The following is an 18,286-nucleotide window of genomic DNA, read 5'->3' as shown; positions in this document are numbered from 1 at the left end:
GCAAGCCAAAGTCGAATGGTTTGGTAACTGGTCACACTAACAGCCACGTCAGCTGCTACACGGCTGGGAATGGAGCAAAAGAACCAGCTCCTCAGTCACAACTCCTCGTCTTCTCAGCAGATGACGAAGCTGGAATTGAGCGCATGGCTGAGTCATACGGTAAATTCTTCGAGACTGTAGCCATCAATGCTGAAGATCAAACTGCTACCTTGGGACGTTTGGCCGATACTCTGGCAACGAAGCGGAGTCGACTCTCCTGGACAGCATTCGCCGTGGCTGATGAAATGAAGGCGTTGAAAAGCCTGAAGACTATTATCTCGAAACCGGTTCAAGCTGTGACAACACCGACGCTTGGCTATATTTTCACCGGTCAAGGGGCGCAGTTTTACGGAATGGGAAGGGAACTCATCTTCTATCCAGAGTTTCGGCGCAGTTTAGATCTCTGTGGCGAGGCATTCAAGTCATTTGGGTGTACGTGGTCTGCAAGCGGTATGAAGACAGCAAGAGCATCCGACAAGTAGCCGTTGCTAAAATCGCACAGATCTCCTGGGTCAATCCGAGACCAACACATTCGATATCAACGACCCCGAATATGCACAGCCCTTGACAACGGCGTTGCAGATCTCGCTGGTCAATCTGCTGTCAGCGCTCGGACTGTGTCCGACCAAGGTGGTGGGACATTCATCCGGTGAAATTGCAGCTGCGTGAGTTTGCCCTTGAGTGTTGACAGATAAATACTAACCGCAGCAGCTATGCGGCCGGTGCACTATCTTTAGTCTCCGCCTGCAAGGTATCCTACTTCCGCGGCGTATACGCCAGTCGTCTGCGACGCGAGAATGACACCGGCGGCATGATGGCCCTCCCGCTGTCCCGTGACGCTGCCCAGCCCTATCTTGACGACGTGATGTCTCGAGCAACGACTGGAGGGATATACGTCGCTTGTATCAACAGCCCGGATAGTGTGACCATCTCTGGTCATAGCGATCTATTGACTCAACTCCAGTTGCTGTTAGATGCTAACAACATTCGATATCGGCGGCTGCGAACCGGCGTCGCCTACCACACGCCGCAGATGCGCGTCATTGCCGACGCCTACGAGGAGGCCCTGAAGGGTCTGCAGGCTGGATCGCCATCCCGGAAGACAACCTTCATATCATCAGTTACAGGATTGGCCATCGCCGACCTCAACATCCTATCCACCCCGGCGTACTGGGTGCGGAACATGGTGGAGCCCGTGAACTTCAGCGGCGCGATCGCGGGCGGCCTATCGCAACCGCAGAACCCCAGGGCTCGAAAGCTCGGGGCCCCTGGAAAGCAGGGTGTCACCGAATGGCTAGAAGTTGGTCCCCACGGCGCCCTGCAACGCCCGTTCCGCGAAATCTTGCGTGCCCCGACCGGCAATAATAATACTACCGTTCGATATGCCAGCACACTAGACCGTCGCATGAGCTCACTCTCAGCTTTCCAAATCGCCATGGGTACTCTGCATTCAGTCGGACACTCCATCCCGATAACGGACGTGAATCAAACGTCTCAAGTCACCTTGAAGCAAGAACACACCAAACTCTTCATCAACCTCCCCGCCTACCCCTTCAACCACAGCCGTCGCTACTGGTACGAAACACCAGAGACAAGGAACGTGCGCCTCCGCTCACACAAGCGAACGGAACTTCTCGGAGCACCCACCCCGGAATCTCATCCGGGAGAAACCCGCTGGCGCACCTTCTTCGACCCTGCTCAGATGCCCTGGGTTCTGGATCATGCTGTCAACGGCAAGCCGATTTATCCTGCGACCGGAATGATCGCCATGGCCATCGAAGGCGCCGCGCGGCTGGCAGATCCTGCGCGCGAGAAATCGGGCTATTATCTGCACGATGCGACGTTCACGCACCCGATCGTGATCGACGCGGTGGGCCGTACGCAGGCGGATGTGTATATGCGCGCTGTCCGACAGAGTCAGGACAAATCGTCGCATTCATTCGAGTTTCGGATCTACGTCCCTGTCGGGGAGCAGTGGACGGAGGCGTGTCGGGGGGTGATGTCGGTGCAGTATGCGAGTTCAAACCCAGAAGGGGAATGGGATATTGCAAGGAGACAAGCGAAACTGGACTCCCAATACCATATGGAACGGTTGAACGACACGAAAGCACGGAGCCAGCTACCAGTCCCAACAGATAGGATGTACCAGACTCTTCGAGACAATGGCCTGCACTACGGGCCTGCATTCCAGGTTATGCAGAACCTGTCCTGGGACGGTAAGACCGATGCAGCGGGTGAAATCAAGGTGTTTGAATGGAATAAAGAACAGTCTCAGCAGACGCGAGAGGAGCATGTCGTGCATCCGGCCACGCTGGACGGATTGGGCCAGCTCGGTCTGGTGGCTCTCACGAACGGCGGCGAGAAGATGGTCACGACAGGGCTGGCCTCGACCCGAGTGCGTAAGGCGTGGATTGCGGCGTCAGGCGCGTCGAGTCCATCGACATCGACGCTGAAGGCATATGCTCGCTCGAAGTTTAAGGGTCTCCGTGGCACTGACACCCACGTGGTCGCTTTGGATGAAAGCGGGGATGTCAAGGTGTGGATTACAAGTATGGAGACCACTTCGATGTCCGCGAATAATGCCAACCCGACCGAGAAACAGGCAAAACAGCTCTGTGGGACCGTTGAGTGGCAGCCTTCATTGAGTATGATGACGAAGGAGCAGCTTCGCGCGTGGTGCGACGTACCCAGCGAGGTGGAGGAACCGGTGGCCTTTTTTGACCAACTCGAAGTTCTTCTGCTGGCATCTGTTCGTCACGTAATCCAGAAGTTGGACGAGAAATTTGTATTGAGTATGCCATCGCATTTGCAGAAATATGTTGCCTGGCTCAAGTGGCAGTTGAAGCGATACGATCTCGGCGTTGCTTCAACCGCGATTCAACACCCACTCGTCGAATCGCCTAACGACGTGGGCTTGGCTGAGCAATTCGGCAACGACATCAAATTTTTATCGTCCGAAGGCAATCTCCCCGTTCTCGCTGCTCAAAACATACAAGGTGTTATTAGCGGTACGGTTGACCCTCTCGATCTGCTATACCACGATGACCTTGCGGCCCACCACTACCAGATCGTCTGCGACCGTATGCTTCGTCCGGGTCATCTCCATAGGTACCTGAAAGCACTGGCGCACGAAAAGCCAGGTCTCAATGTTCTTGAAATAGGAGCAGGAACGGGGTCTGTTACGGGGCATATCCTTGAAGCATTAGCCACCGAGCAGGGGAGTCGCGTGGCGCGCTATAATTACACTGACATCTCGGAATCATTGTTTGCAAATGCGCGCGAGCGGTTTTCAACCCATGGAAGCAAAATCAACTTTCAGACGCTTGATATCGAGGCTTCTCCAGAAGAGCAAGGTTTTGAGCTGGGCAGCTATGATTTGATTGTTGGTGCATGGGTATGTTTCGCCGTGTAACTCTAAGATTGCTATACGTTACTAATCAAACCAGGTGCTTCACGCAACTACAGATCTTGAAGCTGCGACGCGAAACGTTAGGCAGCTGTTGAAACCGTAAGCTGCTATTTCCTGCCTTATCGGGACATTATTGACATTCTTTCAGGGGCGGAAAATTGGTACTCCTTGAAGTAACGAACCCGGACATTCTTCGGAACAGCTTCATTTTCGGCACGTTACCTGGATGGTGGATGGGTAGGTCTTTTACTCACATCTAGAGATCAGCAGCTCATAACTATGTTACTAGGCAAAGAAGCATACCGCGAACACGGCGCCTGCGTCTCAGAAGAGAAATGGGCTGAGATTCTTGGCGCGAACGGATTCAATGGTTTGGACCTTTCATTTCCCGATTACAAGAACAAGCGATGTCAAGAGCATAGCGTCTTAATTGCCACTGCATCGGGTATAGGCCCCTTGCAGCTTCTTGGAGAAAAACGAAAACGGGTCGTCTGTGTCGTGAATCCCGAGTCAAAGTTGCAGGCCCAGATAGTCGCTGAGATCCGCGCGCGATATGAGAAACACACGGTCGCGGTAGAGTCGCTACCTCTTGAGTCGATCAATCAGGTTGATCTCAGAGATAGCCCTTTAGTCGTGTTCTTACCTGAAATCGAAGGCTCAATCCTTGCCGAACTGCCCGAGGCGACATTCAAGCGACTTCACGGGTTCCTGTGCCAAGCGCAGGATGTTATCTGGGTAACAGCCTCAAGTCAGACCGATCGCATGTCGCCCCGAACCCACATGATTGAAGGCCTAGCCAAAGTTCTGTGCACTGAAAATGACCGCTTATCCTTTATTACCCTGGCACTGGAAGATCACATTGATGACCCGAATGCAGTGCTCCGGCACATCGATACACTCATTCTGAAGAGGCAAGCAAGCCGTGCCAAGGATGAAGAGATTGAGTACCGCGAGAAAAATGGACTTCTACACGTTGGCCGAGCTGTGGAAGAACCCCTTCGCAACGATCGCTTGTTTGAGCAAACCCAGGCTCCCACGAAATGGCGCCCTTTCCAACAGCATGTCCCCCTAACCCTATCATTGACAAATCCAGGGTTTCTCGATGCAAGCTCCATGATCTTCGTTGAGGATACGGAGTATACTCATGGTCTGTCTTCTACTGAAATCGAAATCGAGGTAAAGTCATTCGGCATCAATTTCCGAGACGTGTTCGTGATGCTCGGCAAGCTATCCGACGGTGATACCCTAGGATGCGAATGCGCTGGCGTTGTGAAGCGGGTCGGTTCCAAGTGCAAGGACGTCCAAGTCGGTGACTTCGTTTGCGCCGCTATTCTGGGATGTGTGCGTACGCTCGCCAGATGCGACTACAGACAGGCTTGTCGTGTTCCAGAGGGTCTATCGCTGTCTGTTGCAGCAGCGCTACCGATACCCGGTGTGACTGCCTACCATTCCCTCGTGAACTTGGCCCGTTTGGAAAAGAATGAGACTATTCTGATTCACTCGGGAGCCGGTGGCACAGGGCAAATGGCCATCCAGGTCGCCCAGTCAATTGGTGCGGAGGTCTTCGTTACCGTTGGATCCCCAGACAAGGCTAGCTTCTTGCAGGAGAAATACAATATCCCAGAAGATCATATCCTATACAGTCGAGACACCACATTTTCTCGGCATATCCAGCGCATGACCAATAACCAAGGCGTTGACGTTATACTGAATTCACTGTCCGGGGACGGCCTCATTGCGTCCTGGGAATGCATCGCGCCGTACGGGCGTTTCGTGGAACTCGGAAAAGCGGATGTCGATGGCAACTCGAAACTCCCCATGGTCAATTTTGCGAAGAATGTTTCCTTCTTTCTGGTCGCAGTCGATCATATGTGTCGCGACCGACCATCTCTGATTCAGTCTTCTCTTGGTCCGGTCATGGACATGCTACAAGTTGGGACATTGCATGCGCCATGGCCACTGCAACAGTTCCCTCTGTCTTCGCTAGAGGAGGCACTACGTCTCATGCAAAGTGGCAAACATACAGGAAAATTAGTTATTGACGTTGAGCCACAGCACATTGTGCCGGTAAGTGGATACTCTCTTCTCTCCCCGGAGCCTGACTAACTAATATATGCAGGTATCTCTTCCCCATGTTCCGTCATACACCTTCCCATCAGACGCAACATACGTTATTGCCGGCGGACTAGGTGGTCTTGGACGTAGCGCAGCACAATGGATGGCTTCCATGGGAGCTAAGAACTTGATCTTGCTGTCCAGATCTGGACCCCGAACCGATGCCGCTCTGCAGCTGATAGGGAAGCTCGCCTCGCAGGGTGTTTCAGTACGAGCGCCGAAGTGTGATGTAGCTGACGCAGATGCCTTGTCGACCACGCTTGAGCAATGTCGGGATATGCCCCCAATAAGGGGTTGCTTGCAGGCGACGATGGTTTTGCAGGTAAATATACCCGTCATCCCCTCCAATGGCTCTTCATCGTCACAACTGGCCCACTCTCAAAAGAATACCGCTAATCCTGGCTCGCAGGATGCCATCTTCGAAATGCTCACCTTCAAGCAATGGGAAACGACCATCCGCTCCAAGGTCCAAAGCACCGAAAACTTGCACACTGCCCTCCCATCCGGACTCGACTTCTTCATCATATTATCCTCGCTCGCCGGTGTCGTAGGGACCATTTCCCAGGCAAACTACGCAGCCGGAAACACCTTCCAAGATGCATTCGCTAGGTACCGTCGATCGATCGGTCAGCGTGCCACCGCCGTCGACTTAGGTCGCATGGGCGAAGTTGGCGTCATTGCCGAAAACGCGCAATACTCTCGCCACCAGGAGAATGTCCCAGTTATGGAAGATATTTCGGAGAAGGAATTCCACTCTATTCTGGAGCAGTGTTGCCAGCCTCCCAACGCGCCACAGACCGATGAGTTAGCAGAAAGCGATCAAGTCCTCGTTGGACTCGTCTCACCTGCTCAATTGCGCGCACAACACGTCGACGTCCCCGTTTGGATGACCGAGCGAGCTCTCTTCCGCGCGCTGCCACAGGACCCTGCGGATCAGTTTGACGCCACCCTTGCAACGACGGATCCTACGGCCGCGGTGGCAACAAGTGCAGGACACTGGCACGCCATCTTCATGAAGACGGACCCCGGCGATGCTCCATCGGTGGTTATTAACGGACTTACTCAGAAACTCGGCTACGCGTTGGATGTTCCTGCTGGAGACATTGATACGCAGCGGTCGTTGGCTCTACAGGGGGTGGATTCATTACTAGCTGTGGAATTGAGACAGTGGATATCGAGGGCATTTCAGTCAAACGTGTCGGCACTGGATATCTCGAGTAGTCCAAGTTTAGAGGATCTGGCGGTTTTGGTCGTGGGAAAGAGCGAGGCTATCAAACAGGATGAGTAGATAGCATTAGTGAATAGTTGCAATAAAACCCAGAATGGTGTTCTATCAAGGAAATACGACCTTTGGGTGTGGAGAATAGGGCCTGGCTAAATCTATAGCTTTGTTGAGTCTAGGATAATTACGTGTATAGCAACTTGATCATGGGCTTTGCTCGCTTGAGAGAACCGCATTTAGATATAGCTTTGGGTACTAATACGATGTATTTTTACGGTGGTCAGCTGTATTAAGATAGCTTCGAAATTCACATGCGGGAAAAGTGCCAGCATTTACGATTAGAGCTTCGATGGCTCAAGTGCAGGCAATCGACAGGCGGATTCCAGGTAAGGCAGCCACTCGACAGAAACACTCAACTTATCCTTCGCAGTCTGATTCTCCCATGTTTGAGCAATGCGCTCTTCAAGTTCTTTCCATTCGCGCACAGCTGGCCCGATCCACTCCCCAATCGACGATGCTGTAGCTCTTACGTCCTCCAGGGGAGCTTGATGACCCGAGCGCGCAATAAGAGATTCCTTCACCTTCGACTTATCGATTCCACCATTGCCTCCGATACCTGCACCCGTCCTCTGTGTCAGTTCAGTACGAATGTATGCTGTCGATATTGGGCTCCGTTCTCCGAAAATATACAGGACCGAGGGTCGAATGTGCTCAAGGAGTTTCCAAGCAATTGCAGGCTCACTTCGGTAGAAGGGTGTTGTTTTGATAGGAGGTCCAATCACGTCAGGCTGGTCTAGGATACCATGCGACGAAGATTTCTCTGGCTTCCTTTGCCCTGATAACCTGACCACTCCGAAGTTAGGTCGGATATATTGCATGACTTCTTGATGCTTGGAACTGGCTAACGTCACTGGAGGATCGCTCGCGTTCAGATACAAGATATCGTCCGTGTCGCCTCGGGGATAAAGAACGGTAGGGAGATCACGGTATGCATGTTGTATCCATCGCTCAAGGACACGTGGGTCCCATCGTTTGTGTCTTTTTTGCAGATTCGATAGCTGCAGATCGGGAAGGCCATGTATCGCGCCTCTTGAGAGAGAGTAATGAAAGCATGGGACCATGTCCACTATAAGTGTCTGGTACAATCACCGGTTCCGTTAAAATCAAGGATGTAAACAGACGAGGATGCATCAACGATAGAAGCGCACTGTTAACCGATTAGTATGAATATCATAGACTCGGACCCGACCAGCTTTCAAAACTCACAGCTGCCCGGCCCCCATACTATGTCCCACTCCAATAATAGGTCGTGGCATCTCGTCGCGAAAATGATTGATCATACATAGCAGATCACGACTGTGATCCAGCCATGATGCTTTGAATGATGAGCTTAGTTTAAGTCAGAATAGCGGGTATATCGATCAGGACTTACGGTCGTCACCCAAGTCGTTCTCATTTATGATACCACTGGCACCGAGATTCGCCGTATCAGCAATCCAGATAGATCCAATTCGAAACCCTTGCCCGTGACTTTGTGCCAGGAGGTCTTCCCACAGTGGTTCATATAACTCCTGCCAGCCAAGTTAGCTAGACGCTTCAAACTCACAACTTGAAGGCGACCAGTACTACTAGTCGTAGTATTCAATTACACCGTTAAAGGATCGGTGTGGAAATATACTTTGGGAAATCCTCCCCCATGCGCACCCACAATTGTCACGTCGCCAGGTTGGGGGTTCGTGTTGTCGATCGGGGTGTACTTCTTGATTGCCAGTTTCAGGCGAGCAGACTGGGACACAGTGGCCCGTGGATATTCTCGAATATATTGACCATCGATGACATGTTCGGTGATCAAGAAAGGAAAATAGGTCATGGCGATTTTGGCTGACGCCTCCAACAATCGATGAGGTAACTTCAAACGCAACTTTTCCCTACGGGCAAACGAAACCGGTACATCCAGTATTTTATAATTGCCAGTGGATCGGACAACTGATCGCTGATCTCGGCTTGTTACTGGCCGATCGCGAGATAGAATGATGCACTAATATAGCTGTCTAAGGCAATGAAAAAGCTCGGCTCCTGCCTCTTGCTTCTGTCTAGCCGACGCACTGTGGAGTCGATGAACAAAGTGACGATCCTAAAAGTGGCCCTAACAGCCAATTGGCTCGACAAATATGTTTAGGTATATGTGTATGTGGTTGGTTGAGATCTGCTCGCCATGACTGAAACACACACACAAGTTTTGTGCGTGTTCCCGACCAAATGATGGATGGCGAATATTTTTCAAACCGAAACCGGTGCCCTTCTGCTCGACTCGAGTGAAGAGTTCCCGATCGCAGATCCCAGATCTCACGAGATCGAAGAGATCGTCGTCACTCAAGCCCTAGTGATCGCCCCACCCAGATGGGCTAAAGCCTAAAGATAGTACACTAGTGAAGCAGTAGCCCTAGGCGCCTGAGCAGATCTCTAATAATACGGAGTACGCCCCGCTATGTGGCGTATTATTTGGTAGGTGCATGCCGCTGCAGACACTGGTTGGTCCCCAATAACCCAAAACACTGTCTAGGATCGCACCAGAACTGAAAGGGGCCAGTGGGCTCATTGTGTTCTTTTGGGAGGTCCACCAGTCCCAGCAACAAAGACAGTGCAGAATCACCCACACTATTGGATTTACTAACCTTATGCTCCATACGGAATTACCATTTCCGGATTCACTCCCCGGAAAGGTTCGGTCAACGAGCTAGTGGGGCTAGTGGACAGGGAGACCTCGATAACTCTGGCAAGGTGAGAACAGTGCTCTCATCTGTTTCCCTTCTCTTTGCAACTCGTGAATGCGAGTGAAGCTTCTAAAATGACTTTTCTGGATTTTGACTACAGAGAAAGCGAAGGCCAGGCATGGCGGAGGATCCGCTGTGCGCTTGATGAAGATGCTGCCGCGAGCTGTGAATGCCAGGGCTTCAAACTGTCTGCCTTGTGCCAACAGGCCTGGGCGATTGTCCTGAGTCGGTATAGCTCTTCTCACTGCGTGGCATTCGCTATCGGCAATAACGACGCTGTCAACACCACATTATCCAGCGTTTGCGAAACAACAATCGACCCAGATATATCGGTTGTCGACCTTGTGACCAACAAATTCAGTTCGACGACATCGAGTCCCCTCGAGTCCTCGCCCGATAAATTGGGATGCAATACCGGAGTTGCATTTAACATAAGGGAGGATGATGAAACATTGAACTTGAAGATGCCAAAACTGCATTTTGTTTTATCTATCTCCTCGTCGGGGCTCTGGTTGTTCCATTCGTCGGGGATTTCATCATGGCATGCAAACAATCTCGTTTGCTCCGTTGAAACTGCTATCCATGAAATGATCCAGAACCCGAGCCGAGCAGTGAAAGATCTCGATCTTCTGAGCGAAAGCGGCAAATATCAACTGCCTGAATGGAATAAACGCCCGCGGACAACTGAAGTCGTTCCTGTCGTAGACGCGATCAAAAAGCATGTTCTTCAGCAGCCAGCGCACCCAGCGATTTGTGCATGGGACGGCAACCTCACCTATGCGGAGTTTGACAATGTAACAAGTCGACTGGCACACTATCTGCGGGGCCTTGGGATTGGAGAGAACTCGTTGGTCCTTGTGGGCTTCGAGAAGACGGTGAATGCGATTATTGCCGTGGTGTCCATCCTCAAAGCGGGCGCAGCCTTCGTCCCCGTTAGTCCTCATTATCCCACAGCACGTATGCAAATCATTGCGGATATGACACAGTCGCCACTGTCAATGACCTCGCCACAATTCACTGCTATTTTTGAGCGTGTTCATGTTCCAGCTCTGGAGTTGACTCAATCGTTCATCGCGGGTCTGCCAGAACTCGATCAGCTGCAAGAAGAACTTCCTGCGACCGACCTGGAACGCTGCGCATATGTCATGTTTACGTCTGGCAGTACCGGTCGCCCGAAAGGAGTTGTTCACACTCACCGATCTCTGTCTGCGTTGGTAAATCAAGCACCCGCCTTCGAGATGTACCCGTCCAGCAGGGTTCTCCAATTTGCCCCGTCCATCTTCGCTGCCTCGTTGATGGACATGGTTTTACCCTTGATCTTAGGAGCGACAATGTGCATCGCGTCGCAACATGACCTGATGAACGATTTGGAGGCGGCTATGAATCGTTTCCAAGTAACAGTTACTATCATGACACCATCAGCGAGCAAAGCCATGGATCCGGCTCAGGTCAAAGAACTGCGCGCATTGTGCTTGGCTGGAGAGCCAATAAGTGAGGCCGTATTAACTAAGTGGACAGGGTCAGTCAAGCTTGTGTCAGGATATGGGCTGTCTGAAATAGCTGGTGGCGCATGCACTACAGAACTCCAAGTGTCAAAGCACTCTCAAAATATAGGGATTTCCCCTTCTGGTCGCATATGGCTCGCAGACCCTCTTAACCTACAGATCCCCGCTCCTGTTGGTTCGATCGGAGAGATATTATTTGACGGAGAGAATGTGAGTCAAGGATATTTGAATGACCCAGAAAAGACGGCCGCCATGTATATTGAACCTCCAGGATGGGTTCTTCATTCCTCCCCCGATCCGGTTCCTCGCCTAATGCTGAGAACTGGGGACCTTGCGAGGTATGTGGAAGATGGCTCTATTGTGTACATTGGCCGCAAAGATATGCAAGTGAAAATCCGCGGGAAAAGAGTCGAACTTGGCGAGGTTGAAAGCACTATTCGTCCGCATCTGGCACCCGACGAGACAGTAATTACTGAGGCCATCTCTCCATCAGACATGGAAGGGACGACCATCTTGATCTGTTTCATCTACGCAGCTTCCAATGCAGGAGATCAGCTCACCTCATGTTCTCCATTCGTGCCACCTACTCGGTCCTTCCAGACGGAAACAGCGAGGCTTGATGTCCTAGTTCGCGCAACACTGCCTGATTTCATGGTGCCGAGCATTTACATACCACTGGCCCGAATCCCGAAGACTCCATCCGGTAAAACCGATCGTCTAGCATTGAAGAAGCATGCCGCGGGAATGACCTGGCAAGAGCTGGAAGTCTATGTTCACGCCAATGACGAGCCACGTGTTCAGCCGCAAACCGATATCCAGAGGTTGTTGCACACATTGTTCTGTGAGGTTCTCAACCGCTATCCTGATGATCTTGGGATCAATGAACCATTTATCAAACTTGGGGGTGACTCAATACAGGCTATTCGGCTGGTCCAGATGTGTCGAAGCGCTGGCATCTCTTTGACTGTTCAGGATATTTTGGACCACGGCACTATTGCCGAACTGGCCGAACTGGTAAAACAGGCGCCAGAGCAAGCTCCTTGGAAATCAATAAGTGAGGATATTCCTACTTCTGCTGTTTTCGAGCAAGTGAACAATCTCGGGTTTCCGGTGGACGAGGTGGAAGCAATTCACCTATGCTCCCCAATGCAGGAGGGAATACTGATGAGTCAACTAAAAAGCCCCGATCAGCATACACTGAGGGTTCTCTATGAGGCCCAGTTAGCCAAAAGCGGTGCCACGGTTGATCATGAGCGATTTAAAAGTGCATGGAGGCAATTGACCCAACGTCACCCGATGCTTCGATCCATATTCGTGACAAATGTAAAGCCTCAAGTCTTCGCGGCACAGGTTCAGCTAAGGAATGAAGCCCCTCCTCAGATCTACAGGTTAGAGGAAAGATTGGAGTCCCCGAGTGTTGTCAAGCAGCACCAGAACACTCAACTCTCTAGTTCACTGCTACCACAGCTTTCCATTCACATTGCATCCAATGGCCGAGTATTCGTTGAGATTGAACTCACCCATGCAGTGACAGACGGTCTGTCAATGTCAATTATTGTTAGGGATTTTTGCGCTTTGTACAATGAGAAACAGCTATCGCCTTTGAATTTCAATTATGCGGACTACACGAACTACAAAAGGCAGACAGTTCATGATAGTGCTCTATCCTACTGGAAAGAATACCTTGGTGGCATGGACTCCTGCCAGTTTCCGACAGAAAGTTCAGACGGACCCCCGTCCAAGCCAATTGAAAATCGTCACAGTCATGAGTTCAGGAGTGTTATGGTTGATATCGGCTCAGCGGCAACCTACCACACATTCACCCGTGCCACGGGAACCACGTTAGCAAACGTTATCAAGCTCGCATGGTGCCTTGTTCTGCGCACGGTGACCCGTACGGATGATGTTTGTTTTGGTTATCTGATTTCCGGTCGCGATGCACCCATAGATGGGGTAATGGATGCTGTTGGACCTTTGATTGATTTGATGATCTGCAGACAGCGATTTGAACCTACCTCCACTGTTTCCGATATCTTGTCCTCTATCCAATCGGACTTTGGGACTGGGTTGACACACAGGGGAGCTTCATTTGCCGATATCCGACGAGCGTTGAACTTTGACAGAGATGAGATAATGTTCAACACTTGCATTACTCAATACCCACTCTTCACCAATGCCCACGGGGATGAATACGACATGGCACTTTCTGAAGTCTCGAGACATGATCCGAATGAGTTTGACCTCGGCTTAGAGGTTATGGTATCTGAAGACGACATCTCGACGAGACTCAAAGCATACACCTCCGTCGTTCCAACTGCACAAATGAAGAGGATCGGTGCTCTGTTCGGCCACATTATGAAGGCAATTGTGACGGGTTTTGATCGTAGCATTGATGACCTTGAGCTTATTTCTGAGGACGACCGCTCGATGATCAAACATTTGAATAAGAGTGTCCCACATTCTGTTGATCAATGTGCCCATGAGATTATCCAAGCACAATGCCAGGCTCAACCCTCTGCACCAGCAGTGGATGCCTGGGACGGAAAATGGACCTACAAGGAACTTGATGAATTATCTACCACTATTTCACAGTATCTTACGTTAGAAGGTGTGACTTCGGAAACTTTCGTGCCAGTCTTCATGGACAAAAGTCGTTGGGTACCAATTTCTTTACTAGCTATTCTCAAAGCTGGGGCAGCTTTTGTTCTTCTTGAACCGTCTCAGCCCGTGCAGAGATTGCAAGAGATCTGCAATGATCTAGGGTCGACTGTGATAATATCGACGCAGACATACCGGCAGACTGCGAATTCTCTTGTTTCTAATGTTGTTCTGCTTGACAATCAGTCACCTATTCCTTCAGCCAATAGGCTGGATGGGGAGCACACTGTGACGGTCGGCCCAAGAAACATGGCATATGCAGTCTTCACGTCAGGATCCACTGGCAAGCCCAAGGGTGTGATGATTGAACACCGCTCCCTATGTACCACTGGGGCCTCAATGAGACGTCATTCTCCCATGAACAGCGACATGAGGATGTTTCAGTACGCATCGTTTGCGTTTGATGTCAGCGTATTGGATCTGATTGTCTGCTTTATGGCAGGAGGGTGTCTTTGCATACCCTCGTTTGAGGGTCGGCAAAATCGTCTTTTGGAAAGTCTCAACGAATTAAAGGCTAATTATGTTGCTTTGACACCCACCGTCACACGAACTTTGCAGCCAGAGAGGCTTACGTCTTTGAAGACCCTCAAAGTGAGCGGAGAGGCACTGAGTGCCTTCGATATCCAGCGATGGGGTGCCGTACCCGGCATCCAATTTATCAACATGTATGGACCAGCCGAGTGCACAATCAATGTAACAGTGCAGGCTCCTGTCACCTTAGGGTCTCTACCACATGCCATTGGGTATTCTATGTCCAACTCCACCGCATGGGTAGTCGAGCCGAAGGATCATGAAAGGCTTTGCCCTGTAGGTGTTGTGGGAGAGTTGGTCATCCAAGGCCCAGTGGTAGCGCGCGGGTACCTGAACCGTCCAGACCAGACAGCAGCAGCTTTTATTCCACCTCCTCGCTGGCTATCCCAGTTTATGCAAGTAGCATCGGAAGAAAAGCTATACAAGACTGGGGATCTTGTCCAGTACGCTACTGATGGCACACTATTGTACAAGGGGCGTAAAGACAGCCAGGTCAAGCTCCGTGGCCAGCGACTCGAATTGGGCGAAGTCGAGGAGCATCTTCGCCGTGTCTTTCCCAATGCCACCGAAGTTATTGCCGAGGTAGCCTCGTTGAATCAAGGAAGAACAAAGGCATTGGCTGCATTTATATACCAGACAAACTGGGATCATGGTTTATCTGCTTCTCCTCGAGATGATGAACCTAGTCAACAGCTGCTTCATCCCCCCTGTGACGCCTTTTCTAGCGCAGTTTCCCAGGCCAAACTTGACTTGGCTGCTTCACTCCCTAGTTATATGGAGCCCTCTATTTACTTACCACTGGCCCGAATCCCTCAAACACGGAGTGGAAAGACCGACCGAGGCCAGCTGCGTAAGGTTCTCAGCACAGGTTTGCACGAGCAATGGGCAGGCAGTTTCCAGGCAAGAGCGGCTCGAAAAGATCCCAGCAACGAAGCAGAGTCTATTTTGTGCCGTGGTGTGGCTATCACCCTTGCTTTGGAGGAGCAAGACGTCAGCATGGATGATAATTTCTTCCGCCGAGGAGGCGACTCCGTCGCAGCAATGATGCTGGTGAGCCTGCTGCGGGAGCAGAATTATCATATCACAGTTGCGGATATTTTCCAGCATCCTCGCCTGGACTCAATGGCGCAAGTGATGCATTGCGATCTCCCCCTGGGCGTTTCCGATATCCCGAAACCCTTCGCCCTGCTCGGTGACAACCCTGAATCACGCCAGGTAGTCATTCAGCAGGCCATGGAGCAATGTGTCGTTCCACAAGACGAAGTCGAAGATATTTACCCCTGCTCTCCCCTTCAACATGCATTTTTCCTCTTCAGCGCCCGTAAGAAAGGTACTCTCGTCGCTCAGTTTGCGTATAATCTGCGATCGACAATCGATCTTGAGTTGCTGCGGAAGGCCTGGCACACGACCACACTCGCGCATCCTCAGCTTCGTACTCGCATCATCAGCGTTGATGGAAAAGATGAGATGCACCAGGTGGTCCTTCGCGAAGGAGTTGATATTGAATTTTATGAGCCACCAACTGAAGATGTATCTGATTTTATGCCCGATCTTCCAATCGACGTTGCAACTGGAAAGCCCTTGCTCCGAATTGCTTTTGTGCGCCGTCCATCAAGTGATCAGCACAGGCTTGTGATAAGCCTCCAGCACTCCATGTATGACGGGTGGTCACTGGCTGTGTTGATGCAAGAGCTTGAGCGGGCTTACTCTGGAGCTGCTCTGGAACATCTACCCACCTCGTCATTCATCAGGCACATTAATCAAACAAAGGGTGCAGCCAAGCAGTTCTGGACTGAAGAGCTCAAGAATCTCCGAGCTCCTAACTTCCCACCAGTTCCTTCGTCCAACTACACACCCCATCCAAGTGCCACTTTAGTTCGGAAGGTCCCCATCCCTCAACGTGCCACTGGTCAAATTACTCTGTCCACGAAAGTCCGCTGGGCATGGGCCCAAGTTCTCTCACTTTACACTGGCAGTTCAGAGGTAGCTTTCGGTCTTGGTACGGCTGGAAGGGGTACGCCAGTTGCCGGGATCGAAAGGATGATGACGCCTACATTAGGCATCTTCCCCTATCGTCTCTACATCGATCCAGAGGTGACTGTGATAGAAGCTCTTCGCAAAGCACAGCAGAACTACGTCAAGATCTTGCCTCATGAGCACTACGGAAACCCAAATATCTCGAGATTGGCGACCGGTCCAACTTCTGCGGTCGCACTCCAAACGCTTCTGATCGTCCAGCCCCAACCGCCAGAGCAGCCGTCTTCGCTATACTCCGAGCAAGAGCTGCTTCCTCAAACGGGTGCCTTCCATGTTCGCGCGCTGTCACTTCACTGCTATCTCCAAAAGAGCTCAGTTGAGGTTTTCGCTTGTTATGATGAACAGGTACTTCCAGAGCAAGAAATGCTCCGCGCTATCTCCTTGTTTGATACCATCTTCCAACAGATCTGCGGTGAGCCCGAGATGCTTGTACAGGATTTGAAGGGTCTGCCTGCTTAAAAGGGGCACGGTAAGGATACCAGTATATATAGCGACAGAATTCCTTCCAATTCTTTACTATTATCATGAGAGTGCCCAGGTAGAATGATGGACAACCTGAAACTTCAAAGTGGCATACTCTACCCACGTACACAGTGTCGCTAGTATGAGCAGTACTGGATTTTGAGGGAGACTTCTTACAATTCTTCACACCTATTAGACAGTAGTGACGCTGGTTGACATTATTTCCTCGCTAGCTAGGGCCGTCGGGCTCTACACTAGTTGTACATATTTTCGTGATGCGGGACGTAGCGTTAGTCCGAAAGTTTCCATTTAAAGCCCCCAGAATACAAATTTCCATGAAAAGGGATCAAGCCTCCGCCGCTCCATAGTGTTGATGACTGACTTGAGTCACTTAACAGTCCTGGCATCTGGTGCTTGCGAATATACAATGGGGTTTAGCCGTGTCAACCCTTTCACCGATCTCCTTTAATGTGAGGTTTGCCGGGACCAGAGTGAAATGCTCCCCGACATTCCTATAATATATATTATCCATCGGGCTTGAACAGGATCATCAAAACTCTTGCCCCAGTTATCCCAACTAACATTCTATAGTACATACTATGGGCCTCTGCAGGTAAAAATGACCTGAATTATAATTATACATTATCTCCCTTTCTTGACGACCACTTTGTTTTTACAATTGGACATGGTGAACGTCTATCACATCTTGCAATCATAGTTTCCATCGCCTAAACTTGAAGTATGTAAATCATCAATTAGGCCAAGCGAGTACATACGACCACAGGGTGTGGAGAACAGGGCTTCCCGTCCGCTCAGCCGTACTTAAGCCACACGCCGGCCGGTTAGTAGTTGGGTGGGTGACCACCAGCGAATCCCGGCTGTTGTATGTTTTTGGTTTTATTTTTGGTCCTTTGATTTTCACCTCTCGGTTTGGGGGCATTTGAATGAAAAGACGTCAGGAGCGGGGAGTAGACAGAAAATAGAAATGTCTCCTGTAGAATCCTAGGATGCCTTAGGTTGCAACATGCCAAGCCATTTCCCACAGGGTGCTTTCCTTATTATAACCAAGTTATTCTGTTGTATTTGCCCAGAGCTGTACCGAGTAAATTGCATCCTATCGTGTTGGGCTTTGGAACGTATATCAAGAATTGCTCATCGGGCTTGAACGATAAAAGAATAGTATTAGAATAATAGATAGCGAAGGTTATAAAGACCCATCACTGTCTTTATAGGTCGAATGGTGGGTTATAACCGTTAAAACAGTGCCGTATTCTCTATAGAACAATTCTACATGCTTCAATTAGAGACTCCTTGAAATAATTCCGGCGGCCCGCGTGTTCTTAATGTGGTTTAGCGCAAAGATCACCGGTCATCAAGATCTTTCATCAATACAAGCACTTTACACCTTTGGAGTTCCATCATTACTTATAAGTAAATCCAGCGGATGATGAAATTCATTGAAGAACTGGATCCAGTACAACGAAACTGAGCCAAGATGATGACGTATGATAAAAGGGTTCTTCTAGGATGACAT

The 18,286-nt window shown here is 50.6% G+C and overlaps 2 protein-coding genes across 2 annotated transcripts; one reads left to right on the top strand and one right to left on the bottom strand.

Annotated features, from left to right (window-relative positions):
• Positions 1-7,123: 7,123 nt before the first annotated feature.
• Positions 7,124-8,655, bottom strand: LDX57_010437 (uncharacterized protein; the record flags this gene model as incomplete). Its single annotated transcript, XM_046092188.1, has 4 exons — positions 7,124-7,911; positions 8,128-8,160; positions 8,218-8,356; positions 8,494-8,655. 4 exons carry the CDS (start codon positions 8,653-8,655, stop codon positions 7,124-7,126), a joined length of 1,122 nt encoding a protein of 373 aa, XP_045948166.1.
• Positions 8,656-9,633: 978 nt separating this feature from the next.
• Positions 9,634-16,749, top strand: LDX57_010436 (uncharacterized protein; the record flags this gene model as incomplete). The annotated part of the gene is made up of 1 exon (XM_046092187.1): positions 9,634-16,749. The coding sequence occupies one exon, from the start codon at positions 9,634-9,636 to the stop codon at positions 16,747-16,749; it is 7,116 nt and encodes a 2,371-aa protein (XP_045948165.1).
• Positions 16,750-18,286: the final 1,537 nt, after the last annotated feature.

This window comes from Aspergillus melleus (genome assembly GCF_016097325.1).
Source record: "Aspergillus melleus strain CBS 546.65 chromosome Unknown contig6, whole genome shotgun sequence".
Taxonomy (NCBI): domain Eukaryota; kingdom Fungi; phylum Ascomycota; class Eurotiomycetes; order Eurotiales; family Aspergillaceae; genus Aspergillus; species Aspergillus melleus.
The sequence above is the reverse complement of the archived record's forward strand: the minus strand, read 5'-3'. Positions and strand labels throughout refer to the sequence as shown.